The 15,616-nt window shown below is 35.4% G+C and overlaps 1 protein-coding gene across 1 annotated transcript in view; it reads left to right on the forward strand.

Moving 5' to 3' along the window:
- LOC123242559 (pseudouridine 5'-phosphatase) overlaps nucleotides 1-15,616 on the forward strand; it is a 183,202-nt gene that overhangs the window by 106,009 nt on the left and 61,577 nt on the right. The window contains exon 3 of the mRNA XM_044670389.1: nucleotides 3,686-3,915. Coding sequence (XP_044526324.1) covers nucleotides 3,686-3,915 — 230 coding nt within the window. The remainder of the gene's footprint in view (nucleotides 1-3,685; nucleotides 3,916-15,616) is intronic.

Here is a 15,616-nt window from a genome sequence, read left to right on the forward strand (position 1 = left end):
CTATATTGCAAGTTCATTTCTAATATTTCATGCTAGATGAAGTTTTTCTTAGAATACCTTAACAGCATAATATGAGGAACATTTTTTTAATAGGTGACATAGAATTTGAAGTCCTTCTGAATTTCTCATGTTCAATCAAAGAATCACAGAGAATCAGAATTAGATAGCCTAAAGTGGTATCTTCCATACTTTTCCCAACCCATTCTTTTGAAATTGTTTTCTCAACTCAAATGTAAGTCTTGATATTTTTCTATAAGTATTCTTATTAATTCCTTAAATCACTGTTCTTCCCACTTCCTGGTCCCCCAAGAATCTACATTTCTTAAGGTCAGCAACTGTATCATTTTTTCCTCTGTTTCCTTAGAATCTATCATAGACTTAGCACATAATAGGGATCAAATATTGTCATAAAACATGGAGCCTGAAAAGACAGTTCACATATTGAATGATGGAATCTGAATTAAGAAAGATCTCAAAAAACCAAATTTGATAAGATATAACATTCTTCACTTGGATTCTAAAACACTACTTCGCAAATACAGGCTGGAAAAAGAGTAGCTAGACAACATCTAGCCTAGCTCATAGGTTGTTTGATGTAAAAATTAAATGAAACTCAAAGCAGTGGGGAATTGTGATAAAAGTATTTAACTCAGAGTGCTAAACTTTAAGTCAGGAGGACCTGAGTTCAGATACTGACTATTCTACTTGCTGTCTGCGTAACTTTGGGTTAGTCTCTTAAAAACCCTGAACTTTAATTTCTTCATCTATAAAATTAAGGGATTGAAATAGGAGATCTCTTGGGTGTCCTCCATTTCCAGAGTCATAATCCTAGGAGCTAACCTTAATTTGAAGGTATTTGAAAATAGTAAATCTTGCACAAATGCAAGGTACTTCATGTACTTTAAAAAAATGTTGAGCCTCCTTGCATTTGTTCTGTTGAGTTATTTGGAATAGTGACCAATTATGTTGAGCATTGAAGAACTGTATAAACCAGTGTTCATTATTAATACCAACAACTAACTGTCATTTAAGATCACTCTACTTTCTTTTTAGAAAGGAATACACTCTAAAAGGTTCCCAAATGGCAAAGCTATAGTAGGGATGTTGAAGGAAGATGTTGGGGATCAGTTGTGACCACAATGGGTTAGATCCCACCCTCAGAGCCAGCACTATGGTGACAAACCTCCCCACTCCCAAGTTCTAGTCCCTTTGCCCTTCAGGGTAGTATTTGGTATTCGTCTTCCCCTTAGCCACAAGATCAGTCTTCCTCCCTTCCAAGTAACAGCCCCAAGCTACCACTAATGAGCTAATAAATATTTATTATAAGGATGAAGGAATTCAGGATAATAAGGTAAGGGATGTTTGAGGATTTTTGAGGAAGGAGGGTACAGAGATCACTTCTCTATCAACTATGAACCCCACAACAAGAGAGCAGTTCTGGTTTCTTCTGTAGCTTTGACTCAGAAACTGACTCTCCCTCCCCTCACAATATTCTATCCTTAATACTATCTAACAAACAGGGGAATAACTGCAAGGAAGGGGTATAAGAAGGATCAAGGAAGGGTCTCCCAAGTGCCTGCTCCCTCCAGAGTCCAGGCACTAAGGCCAATTATGGAGCACAATTCTTTCGGCTTCTTCTTCCATGTCAATGAAGTTAGTAGAAAGATTTTGCTGTTGAGATCTCCAGGTTGCCCCTGAATTTTGGGTTCAGAAGAGCTAAATTCCTGTCCAGAACTTCCCAGCCACCCACAGCCATCCACCCCAAGCCCACTCGAGAGCTGAAAGTCCTCTCCGGAGTCTTTGGCAGTTGGTCGTTGGCAGTTTAGAATCTTCAGAATTTTCACCAAACTCCCTCCTTCACTGGCCCCTCCCAAACGGAATTCTCTCAGAGTTCCATGGGGTCGGCTTCCAGTCCAGTTCAAAGATGAGTGCTTAGTTACCCTTGATTTACCCCAAATTCACACTTACAACTGTAGAATAGAATGCATATAACCCTAGAGCTGGAATCATGAGACCTAAGTTCCCCCCCTTATAAAAAGGGAATGAGGGGGCAGCTGGGTAGCTCAGTGGATTGAGAGTCAGGCCTAGAGACAGGAGGTCCTAGGTTCAAATCCGACCTCAGACACTTCCCAGCTGTGTGACCCTGGGCAAGTCACTTGTTCCCCATTGCCCACCCTTACTACTCTTCCACCTAGGAGCCAATACACAGAAGTTAAGGGTTTAAAAAAAAGAAAAAGGGAATGATATTTCCCAGAGTCATGGTGGGCAAAATACTTTGCCAACTTTAAAGCCCTCTAGAAATGTGTGTAGAGGTTGTTATTCTTTATTGGCAATGTCTGTGTATGCAACTAGGTTTTGGAGAGGTGACCAATTTAGATTTATTTCATAAATAAGTATAGGCTAGTGATGCTGTAAGAGATCAACCCCTTAGATCATGCCCAGTTAAATAAAGAATTATTCATCAGTGTATATTAAGAGATTTAAGGTTTCCAAACTCAATACTAGGTAATACAACATCGCCAAGATATTATTTTGTAATATTTTAAAATTTTCTGAGCATTTCGAGTTTGCTTCTAAAATGTGATCAATGAGTGGGAGTATATTTTGTAAAAGAATAATTCTTTAGACTGCAAGAACCTTCTCACCATATTCATCAAATCTTAATTAGTATCTTTTGATGTTTGAAAAGATAAAACTTGTATTAATCTTCCTTAGTAGTTGGTAAAATGTAAATGTAATCATGTAGAGCCATTTTGAAAATATCTTCATTTCAAGATTGAGTTAAGTACACTGTGACATGGTGTATGTTAGATGCTGCTGTTGGGTTAATCATTTTAGGTTTTAAAGTTTAAAATATTACACAAATGCTTCTGACCAGCTTTTTTTTAACAGTAATAATAGCTCACATATCATGCCTTGGATTTACAAAGCAGTTTGCATATATTATTTCATCTCAGTAGCAAGACCAACAGAATTTTAATTAGATAGACAAATAGCCATAATTATCTATGTTCTCCATAAAGAGTCTATATAGTTGAGAATAACATGGAAATGTGTCCTTTCTAAAACTGATTACTGTTCCCTATTTTTCATGGTTAGTGGATATAAGCAGTATTTATTTTATTTACAAATAACTTAGGATATGTATTCACTTCTGTTTCTCCAGTTGGTATTCAGTCTTGGTATTAAGAGGAATTTCCTTTTTGCCCCCATCAGTAGTCTGATGAATGGTGGAGTCACTTTCTGTAGACTGTATCCTTTATTCAAAGAAGCACTGATGAGCTAGTCCCTACTTATTTACTGTTAAAGAAAAAAGGAGAGAGGTTGTCAATCAAGGCTGACCTGGTATTTTGAATACTGTTATCCTTTTCTTTCCCTAGTATATATCTGGGTTTACATATTCAGAGTATCAGTAAAGAAAGCAGTATTTCATTCAAATCAAATAATTTTCTGTTATTTTGGGAAATAGTGTGAATTAAATATCAAATTAACCATTTTTAAATTTTTGTTTTGAAAGTAGATATTTCAAAACTGATAACTCCTCACCTCAGAAAACACTTTTCTCAGATAATATAACTCCTTGGAAGAGTCAGCAAAACACTACTTAAAATACTGTCCCATGAAAGAATTTTAATAAACTGTGTTATATCTTTCCTGCCCCCACTTAAGTCCTGTTCTTTCCTAGGTGTTGAGAAGCTGATTAATCATCTACATAGACACAGTATACCTATTGCTGTTGCTACTAGTTCAGCTGGATTGTCATTTGAATGGAAGACAGGAAGACACAAAGAATTTTTTAGTTTATTTAATCATCTTGTTCTGGGTGATGACCCTGATGTGAAGAGTGGCAAACCGGAGCCTGATTTGTTTCTAACTTGTGCAAAGAGATTTTCCCCTGCTCCTCCTGCTGAAAAGGTAATCTGGACATACCGATAGGCATGGGCTTGTATTGTCCTTTAATATTAACAGTTTGGGGTTTGAGTTTGTCTAGAGTTGGTTTAAATGACATTCAGAACTAACTAACCTAAATGATTACTTTAGAAGTTTTTTTTGTTGTTGTTTTGGTTTCTTTACTTTTTTTAGGCACTTGTTATATCTATTGAGAAATGCAAATAAAACGCTTTTTGTCTTTATATCTCTAGGGTTTAGCTTACTAGCAAGTGCTCATCCAAACCTTATATAATTGTGCAAATGAAATTATAATTTTCTACTCTATATGAGTGGGGCAGCTAAGAAGCTCAGTGGATTGCATGGTGGAGCTTAGAGTCAGGAAAACTCATCTTCTTGAGTTCAAATATGGCCGCAGAGGCTTATAAGCAATGTGGCCCTGGGAAAATCACTTAATCCTGTTTGCCTTTGTTTCCTCATCTAATAAATGAACTGGAGGAAATGGCAAATTACTCTAGTATTTTGCTAAGAAAACCCCAAATGGGGTTACAAAAGAGTCAAAAATGACTCATAAATGACTGAACAACAATAACTCCAAGAATGAGTGTGTGCAAGCTCTGTGGTCTGAGTCAGATATTAAAGTAGAATTTGTAATTTTTAGTTGTTGACCTTCCTACATTTGGCACCTTCCTGTGAAGGTCAGTTTCTTAAAATATGCATATGCATTCAGGTATGTATACGTACCTGTGTAAGAATATATGTGTGTTGAGAGAATGGAATTCACACAGAAGAAGCCATGCAAGCAAGAGAACTGTGAAAGGGGCCAAAGGTCATTGGAAAGCTGACTGGATGGCTATTGGAAATTTGCTAACAGCCCTGAGGAGATCCTGGTCTTGGACTCAAAAGAGAGAGGAAGCTCCCTGAGGGACTTCCAGGAAGCAAGGTATACATTCAGAGAGTGCCCTGTCCTGAATTCATTCATTCATTCATTCATTCATATATATTCAAAAAACGATTTTTATGATCAGCCCTGACCATCTTGTTTGCTGAACTGAGGGAGATGTGTGTGGAGAAAGCAGTAGCCAGCTTCTTGAGCTTCTTGAGGAGTTTTTAACTGGAGGAGAGCTGGGACAACCAGAAGACTGATCTCTCTCTCTCTCTCTCTCTCTCTCTCTCTCTCTCTCTCTCTCTCTCTCTCTCTCTCTGTCTCTCTGTCTCTCTCTCTCTCTCTCTCATGCCTGCCAACCTAAAACCTTCATTACTTTTAGGATAGCTTAGGGAAGCAGAAACAGTTTCATTAGTAGAAAGAAGACGCCATTGCCTGTATAAGGATTCCTGTTAGGGATCCCTATTTCCCTCTCTCCCAACACCTCCTTATTAATCTTTATTAAACCACCTTTGTTTTCAAACTAAATGCAGTCAGATCAAATTGAGTAGAGGGTGAAAGAAGGTTAAAGGGGTGAAGGGTTTATTTGGAGGTAAAAAAAGAAAAATGGGCCACACTGGGGAAAGGGGTAACAGTAAACAGTAGACACTCAAGGGAATGGTGAAAGGTTGGGAATGAATGAGACACACCAGTACAGTTACACAGCTATACAGGGAAAGGAAACACAATGTACCTTAGCTGGGGTAAACAAACAGTAACTGAAATCACTATAGCCGGGGAAACAATTATAACTGAGTGGGTTCTTGATGGCTGGGGGAGAGAATACCAGGAAGTTATAAAAGTTTTGTTTAATATTTTGATAAGGATAGGGTAGATGGGATAGGATTTTCTAATTTCTCAAGATTGTTACCAACTGCCAAAAGAACGTTAGCTTAGGGTTGGTTATCCTTCACTAACTGACTGCCAGCAATGGCTGAGCTGGAGAGAGATGAGATTTTGGGAATCTCACACAACACGTCCACGATGACCTCCAGATGTATTTAGGACACAGGAATACTTCTGCCACAGCAAGTAAATCCTAAAAGGGCTAGGGAATAAAAGGGCTTCCTGCTTGCTGTCCACAAACTGCAGGAACGCACCCACTCAACCTAGGACTTACTTGAAGCTCAATTCCTTCTTGAGATCCCAAAATCAGTCCACAGGCTTAGAGGCTTAGTTGACCAGATGCTGCCTCTACACACTCCCAGTCAAACTCCTGCCAACTGCTGCCAAGTCTGGGGACCAAACCTCTCCAAACATTCTGAGCTAGTCTAGTTCACAGTCTCAGCCGGAATTTTGCTTGGTCTATCTACTTACTATCATAAATCTATCTATAACTTGTAAATTACCTATAACAGTTGGAAACCTTTCTTCAGGCCCAAGTTGAGTAAAAAACCCTGGGTTGGCCATTACTGGTTTCTCTCTGATAGGAGCCTGTATTAGAAGGGACATCTTGGGTGACTGAGATAAGCAAAGTCTTAGTCAACTGTCAACTCATAATCCAGTGGTGATCCCAGTCTGATACAGATTTCTGTATCTTTTAGCCTCAACACTTTCTTAGCAGTGTCAGAGAGAACCATTGCTCTCTTTGTTGAAGGGTGAGGAGTCTTGACAAGTTAGGTCAATGAACAACCTGACTAGACATTTATTCCACCTTCTCAAGGTTTCCTCTACCTTTTAACAGTGTAGATTTACATACATATAATATGTATACCATATTTTCTTTGTCCTATATTTTCTTTGATGTTCATTCTTTGAAATCGTTATACTCAATTATTACTCTTGCTACCTACTATTTCTTGAGGCAGCTAGGTGGCACAATATAGAATACTGGACCTGGAATTAAGAAGACCAGAGTTCAGATACATCCCTAAATGTTTACTAAGTGGTCAAATTATTTAACTTCTTTCTGCTTCAGTTTCCTCAACTGAAAATGAAGATAATAATAGCACCTACCAGCTAGAGTTGTTATGAGCATTAAAGAAGATAATATTTGTCAAATGTTTAGCATGGTCCCTGACACATGCAGACACTTAATAATGTTGATTATACTGTACTAACTCCTCTTTGCCTGTCTTTTCATCTAAATAATGATTTTGTTAGTTAGATGGGTAGGATTAAATGTGAACTCTAAATTTGGAGAATGAGAAGGAATAAAATCTTAATGGAATCATAAGTTTAGTTTGGGAAGGGATCTCTCATAGATGGTCTAATTTAGCCTCTCATTTTAAAAAGAAACTGAAAGGATAGGAAATTACATGCCTAAAACCATATGGATAATAAGTATATCAAAGCTAGGATTTGAAGCCAAGTTGTCTTGATCTGCTCATTCCACTGCATGATAAGTATGTCCAAGTGAAACCAAATCTAATTAAACCTTTTATTGTTGTTAGTATGATAGTCTTAATTTATTTTACAACAAAATATACTTTTTGGTAAGTATTTGCTAATGAATAAAAAGTAGTTTATTAAGTATTTCCTATTTGAGAGACTGCACTAATCAATCATATACACCTCAGTACTTCCCTGTTCCAATCCTAAAGTATGAACTCCTGATTCTAACTTCCAAAGTCCTCCACAATCCGTCTTTTCCAGCCTTTTTATACTGCCACCCTTCATGTGTCAGTTAAGATGGACTATCAGTGTGATAAATATTTTACATATGCAATCATGTAAAACATTTTTCCCTATTGGTCTTTTTGTGAAATAAAGCTCAAACACACAAAAAATTAAGAAAATTAAATATTTAGTATGCTTTCATCTGGATTCAGACTTAAAGTTCTTTCTTTGGAAGCAAATGACATTTTTCATCAAGAGACCTTTGGGATTGTCTTGGATCCTTGTATTACTAAGGGTCAACGGGGCGGTACAATTTTATAGTCCTTTGGGCATATTTCCAAATTGCTCTCCAGAATGGTTGAAATTGTTCATAAATCTCTTAATAGTTCTTTTAGTGTCTCAGTTCTCCAACATCCCTTTCAAGTTTTGTCATTTTCCTTTTTATTTTTGTCATAATAGCCAATTTGATAGATATGGGGTGGTACCTCAGAGTTTTTTTAATTCCTCTTTTTCTAATTAATGGTGATTTAGAGATTTTTTTCACATAACTAGATTGTTTTGAATACTTCATCAGAAAACTGCTTCTTCCTATCCTTTGACTATCATTTGGAAAATGACATATTCTTATGCATTTGGCTCATTTCTCTTTGTTTTTGAGAAATGAAATCTTAATAATATTATAGATTTTTTTCACCATTGTGATTACTGTATATTACCCACCAACGTATTTTCCCATTTTAATATTTTCTCCATCTCCTTTTACCTATCCATCCTAATTGATGTTTTTTTTCTGAACACTGCCTCGCCCTCCCTTGTAACCCACAGCATTCCCTTCTTTTATTCTCTTACTCCTTTCCTTTTAGGGAAATTGAATGTGTATATTCTTCCCTCGTTGAGTCAGTTCCATTTAGGGTAAATTTTAAGCTCTCCCCAATTCCATCATTTCCCCCTCCACTGAAAAAGATCTTTTTTCCCTTTTTTATGTGAAATAATTGACCCAATTCTACCTCTCCCTTCTCTCTTCTCCTAGTACATTCTTCTTTCTTACCACTTAATTTTATTACTTTGGATACATTGGATAACATCCCATCATATTCAGATTGCATCTTGACCCTCTGTCGTTGCATATTCCTTTTAACTAATCTGATAGTGATAAAGTTCTTAGAGTGTCATCTTCCTATGTGGGGATATAAACATTTTAACCTTATTGAATTCCTTGTTGATTTCTCTTTCCTGTTTATCTATTTTTTTGCTCCTCTTGAATCTTATATTTGAGAGTCAGATTTTCTATTCATTTATGGTCTTTCATCAGGGATGCTTGAAAGTTCTTTATTTCAATGAATGAATACTTCTTTTATCCCCTGAAGGATTATATTATGTTTTGCTGGGTAGATGATTTTTGGTTGTAAACCTAGCTCCTTTGTTCCCTGTAATATCATATTGCAAACCCTTAAATCTTTAATGTAGAAATTGCAAAATCTCATGTTATCCTGGCTGTGTGTCCATGAATTTGAATTGTTTCTTTTTTGGCTGTTTGCAATATTTTCTCCTTGACCTAGGAGTTCTGAAATCTGAGTATAATGTTCTTAGGAGTTTTCTTTTTGGCTTCTCTTTCAGGAATTTTCACCATCAAAGGATTCTTTCAATTTATAGTTTACATTCTGGTTCTGGAATGACAGGGTGATTTTCCTTGATAATTTCTTGAAAAGTGATATCTTGACTTTTTTTTTTTTATCATGGTTTCAGGTAGTTCAATAATTTTAAAATTATCTTCTCTGGATCTATTTTCCAGGTCATTTCTTTTTCCAATGAGATATTTCACATTTTATTTTTTCATTCTTTTGACTAATTTTTTTCTTGATGTCTCATAAAGTCATTAACTTCCACTTGCCCAATTCTACATTTTAAGAAAATTTTTTTAGGGAGCTTTTCTATCTCTTTTCCATTTGGCCAATTCTAGTTTTAAGAAGTTCTTTTCGTCAGTGTATTTTTGTACAATTTTTTTCAGTGTGGCCATTTCTACTTTTTAGAAAGTTATTCTTTTTATTTCATTTTTGTGCCTCTTTTTCCAGTTGGCCTATTCTATTTTTAAGGTATTATTTTCTTCAGCATTTCCTTGTGCCTTTTTTACCAAGCTATTGACTCTTTTTTCATCATATTCCTACATAACCCTCATTTTCCCAATTTTCCTTCTATCTTATTCTTATTTGATTTTTAAATTTCTTTTTGAGCTCCACTAGGAATTCTTTTAAGTTTGAGATGAGGCTTTAGGTATAGCTCCTCTACAGCTGCAAGTGCTAGTGGTTCTTTTTGCCCTGGGACCTCGACTAAGGACTACAACCTGGATCTATATAAGGACATGCAATAATAGTCTTGTGCCCAGAACCAACAAAAGGACTCTTGTAATCTTCTTATCCATTGGTCACACATTCACTCTTAATATTACCCACAAGTGCTCCAGTTCCCTAATTAGAAACTCTTAACATTCTAATATCTGACCTTAACCTAGCATTTCGCCTTTCCCTGTGCCCTGTCCCTCACAAACCTATCCTTTCCCCTCATTAATGCCCCAATCCCTTTGTCCCCATTAATCTCTAATCACATTATTCCTATTCTGGCTTCACTTTCATGCTCTTTAATCTCAAGTCAATTACTTAAATATTTCAATACTACCTTCATCTCAAATCTCTTTTCCCCCTGTCCTCTAACAATTCATCTCTTCACAGATTTCAGCCATGGATTACTCACCAGCTGCCTCCTTTACCTCTTGTTCCTGAGCCCCTAAATACAGCTGGAGAAAGATCACAATCATGCTGAATACATTATAATAATGGTATCAACTGGTCCTCACTATATAGCCTGATAGCCTCTTAATTACTGCTTAACTGATTGCCCATCTCACTCCCCATAGGAGTATTACAAACCCTTTCTCAAACTCATATATACCTCTCAAGTTCACTTCTCTTAGCTGTGGACTTTGCCTCCTACTTTACTCACAAAATTGGGGTCATTTGGTATGGGCTCACTCTTTTCTCCCATTTTCTTCATCTCAGAATCCGTTAACCTCATCTCTCCCTCATCTTTTTTACCCCAGTCTCTGACAAAGAAGTGACTCTTTTTCCAAGGTCAACTTTTCAACCTGTGCACTTGATCCTATCCTCATTCTCAAATCTTTTACTGTCTTCTTATTTAGTGGTTTCTTCCCTGCCATCTAACATGATCTTTAAAAACAAACAAACAAACAAAAAAACCTAAATGAAATCTTACTCTATCCTCAGATTATCATCAGATTTCTCAACCAAGAAAATCTTGATATATGTTATTCCAAAAGGTAAAAGCTGACTACAAAGACTAACTTATCTTAAAAGACTGAGTATAATCTTATTGGGAAAAAGCGAATTCTTGGAGTATACTTATTCCTAATAAAAAGACCAGAATTTATCCTAAAAAACAAAGAATGACAGAATGAAATAGAAAACAGAATCCAGTAATAATAGAATATTGTTTACCAGAAATACATTTGAAGCATAAATGTTCCCAAAGAATTAAAGAGAATGGATTGGGCCATGTTGTATGTCAAGTAGATTTTTAAAAAGCAAGTATAGACATCATAATCTTAAGACAAGAGCAGAACTAGACAAAATAAAATTATACAAAAAGAGGAAACTACATTGTGCTTAAAATGTTCATAGACAACAAAATAATTTCAAGACTTCATATGCATGCAACAAGTAGCATAGTATCTAATTACTTAAAAGAAAAACTACTTTAAGTGGAGAAACAGCAAGAAGATAATAATTGGGATCCTAGAAATCTACCTGTTAGTATTAGACAAATCTATAAACAATAAAGAACTTAAAGACTTGAATAGAACTTTAGAAAAATATGCAACAAATTTTGCTGATGATTGAATAGGAATAAACAGTATTATGCATATTTCTTAATTTTACATGGCATCCCCCTCCAACATTTGTTATTTTGCCCTTTTGTCATTTTAGCCAGTCTCATCTGTATGAGATAATATCTCAAATTTGTTTCGGTTTACATTTCTCTAATCAGTAGTAACAGAGCATTTTTTAAATACATATTTTATGGCTTTGATTTCTTCATCCAGATATTGTCTTTTCATATCTTTTTCCCATTTATCAGTTGGAGGATAGTTCTTATTCTTATTAATTTGGCAGTTTTCTATATATTTTAGATATGAGATCTCTAGTTGAGGCTATCTATAAAATGTTTTCCCCAATTTTCTGCTTTCCTCCTAATCTTGGCAAAAATTGCTTTATTTGTATACAAACTTTTCAATTTAATGTACTTGAAATTATTCATTTCATAATGCTCTCTATTTCCTGATGAATCATAAATTACTCTATCTATAAGTCTGATAGGTAATATGTTCCCTGTACTTCTAATTTACTTACATTGTCTCCTTTTTTGTCTAAATCATATATCCATTTTGATCTTACCTTATTGAATGGTACCATGATACCCATCATTAATTCATCCCAGAAAAGGCAGGTTAAGTACAAAAAGGGTCAACTACCAAATGAATTTTTCCCATAAGGAATACTACAAATTGAATTAATCCATTCTAGACACCAAAAAAAATCAGATTTTATAAGGTATTATATGCATTAATGAAGTTGTTTTACATAGACATAAAAACAATAATTATATTAAATAAAATAATTTTAGCTGAACTTTACCCATATTAAGAGGTGTTTATGGCTTAAGGGGATGGTGGGGTAGAGAAATGTTATTGTCTGAAAAAGGAGTCTCCTTCCATCGTATCTGGGGGCAATTGCCCTTTTGGAGGTCTTTATTTTTCTCTTTTTTGTCCCTTAACACCACTGAATTCTGCTTCAGATTTCACCATTGTATGCTCCACAATAAGCCTATCTAGTGATGATTGTTTGCATTTAAAAATTCCTCTAGAGTGGGAAATAGTCTGGTTATTTAATAGATTTATAATTCTGCTTATTAAAGCTTTATCAGGGTGATGTTTTTCAACAAAGTTTGGCATATTCACCCATTTGTACTCATGTCCTTAATTAATGAAGTGGGGACATCTACCTTTGCCTCCTTCTCATCTGAAGAAAACTCCCTTGTCATCAACTTGCTCCCTTTGAAGTATCTGCCAGCTCCTAAGTGTTGAGTTCTTTGTGATCTGTTGTTTCGGCCAGAGTGGGGCATACCCTTCCCAAGATCATGATTCCAAAAACTTCTAGTGAGCTTATTGAGTGCCAAGGAAACATTGACTACTATGACAATTTTTTCTCATCAAAATGCACCAAATTACAAATTCAAGATGTTCCCAAACTGTCAAGTACCAAGGTTTGACATTACACACATACACAATACACACACACACACACACACACATATATACACCCCTATACATATATATGTACATATATACACAGAGAGAGAAAGAAGGAGAGAGGAGAGCTTGTTTGTTGCTTTTTCATTTTCTTCCCATTAGATTGTGAACTTCTTGAGGGAAGATAGTGTCTTTTGACTATTTTTTTTTATCCCCTCTGCTAAGCATAGTGCCTGACATATAACATATAGTTAACAAATATTTATTGACTATTCCATTGACACCATAAATGCTAGATCTAGAAATAAGATAAAAAACTTGAAGGCATAAGTATAAGTAAAAGGAAAAAAGTATTATTATTATTGATAAATGACATGGTAAAATAATTAGATCTTTCAACAAAAATTAACACAAGTAATAACTTCAACAAAATATCAGAATATAAAATAAATGCACACCTACTCTTAGCCTTCTTGTATATTATCAACAAAATAACAGAAAAAAGATAGAAAGTGAAAATTCATTCAAAATAATTGAAGAATGTTTAAAATATTTGTGAGTCAACCTGCCAAGATACCAACAAGAATTCTATTAATGCAATACAAACACTCATTAAAGAAATAAAGAAGGAGCAGAATAATTGGGGAGGTACTAATTATTCATGGTTGCACTCAGTAAATATTTAAAAAAAAAAACAACTCTTACCTTCTGTCTTAGAATCAATACTATGTATTGGTCCTAAGGCAGAAGAATGGTAAGGGCTAGACAATGGGGTTTAAGTGACTTGCCCAGGGTCACACAGCTAGGAAGGGTCTGAGTTCAGATTTGAAACCAGCACTTTCTGTCCCTGGGCCTGATTCTCACCCACTGAGCCACCCAGCTGCCCTTCAGAAAATATAATTAAAATGTCAATATGACAATAATTTACTGGAATGAAACCGCCAAAAGAATACTTTGTGGAGTTAGATAAAACAACAAAATTTATCTGGAGAGAACAGAATCTAAAGTGATATTAAGAATAAAATTAAGAAGGAAATGGGTTGAAAATCACCAGATTTTAAAATTAATTACCAAGTAATTATTATTAAAACTTTTGGGTGCTAATTAAAAATGGAGAAATTAATTAGTAATGTAATTTAGGTACACAAGATCTAGAAGCAAACAAATATATTGTAGTATAATGTTTGTTAAACCCAGAGAATCCTTCATATAATGACTTGGTATTCAAGAAAAAACTAGGAAAATTGGAAATCATTTTTGTGGAAGTTAGATTATAACCTACACCCCATACCATATATCACTCACTTTATGCTCCAAATGAATGCATTGTCTTAATATAAAAGGTCACATCATAAACAAATTGGAGAATGGAAGGCAATGACGTATCACAGTTGTTGAAAAGGAGGACAGCCTGCTTTAACAAACTGGCTTTAAAGCAGATCAGAGAAGATGAAACAATTTTGACCAGATAAAATTGAAACTTACACAATGCAGCTAAAAATAAAAAGGAATTAGTTAACAGCGGAAAAATCTTTTTTATCAAGTGTTTTCTTTTCCCCTGTTAAATATTTCAGATCCAAGATAAGTAGGAAATTGATTCAAATATTTAAGAACAAGAATCATTTCCAGGTGATAGAAATGGAAAGATCTGTAAAGGCATTTCTCAGTGCTCCTGAAGACTAATTATGAAGCATCTTTTCTTCTTCCTCTTAGAAGAGAGATGATGAACTATACTATAAATTTTGGGATATGGATTAGTTTTGCATCCTAGCAAACAAATTTTGTCCTTTGCTGTCAGCAATGGATTCTTTTTTAGATTTTTGAGAAGGAAGAACTAGGATAAAGTGATGATAAAAAATGAGGAAAGAAAAATTATCAACGAGGTTTTTTTAAAACATTTATTAATATTCATTTTTAACATGGTTACATGATTCATGCTCCTACTTTCCCCTTCACCCCCAGCACTCCCCCCACCCATGGCCGATGCACATTTCCACTGGTTTTGACATGTGTCATTGATCAAGACCTATTTCCAAATTGTTGTTAGTTGCATTGGTGTGGTAGTTTTGAGTCTACCTCCCCAATCATGTAAACCTAAATCCATGCGTTCAAGCAGTTGTTTTTCTTATGTTTCCTCTCCTGCAGTCCTTCCTCTGAATATGGGTAGCTTTCTTTACCATAAGTCCCTCAGAGCTGTCCTGTGTCATTGCATTGCTGCTGGTACAGAAGTCTATTACATTCGTTTTTACCATAGTATATCAGTCTCTGTGTACAGTGTTCCTCTGGCTCTGCTCCTTTTGCTCTGCATCAGTTCCTGGAGCTCTTTCCAGTTCACTTGGAATTCCTCTAGTTTATTATTCCTTTGAGCACAATAGTATTCCACCACCAGCATATACCACAATTTGTTCAGCCATTCCCCAATTGTAGGACATACCCTCATTTTCCAGTTCTTTGCCACCACAAAAAGCGCAGCTATAAATATTTTCATACAAGTCTGTTTATTTATGATCTCTTTGGGGTACAAACCCAACAATGGTATGGCCGGATCAAAGGGAAGACATTTTTTTTATAGCCCTTTGAGCATAGTTCCAAATTGCCAGCCAGAATGGTTGGATCAGTTTACAACTCCACCAGCAATGCATTAATGTAACAATTTGGCCACATCCCTCTCCAACATTCATTACTCTCCCCTTCTTTCATTTTAGCCAATCTGCTAGGTGTGAGGTGATACCTCAGAGTTGTTTTGATTTGCATTTCTCTAATTATTAGAGATTTAGAACACTTTCTCATGTGCTTATTGATACTTTTGATTTCTTTACCTGATAATTGCCTATTCATGTCTCTTGCCCATTTATCAATTGGGGAATGGCTTGATTTTTTATACAATTGATTTAACTCCTTGTATATTTGAGTAATTAGACCCC

This window comes from Gracilinanus agilis, chromosome 3, assembly GCF_016433145.1.
Source record: "Gracilinanus agilis isolate LMUSP501 chromosome 3, AgileGrace, whole genome shotgun sequence".
Lineage (NCBI taxonomy): Eukaryota > Metazoa > Chordata > Mammalia > Didelphimorphia > Didelphidae > Gracilinanus > Gracilinanus agilis.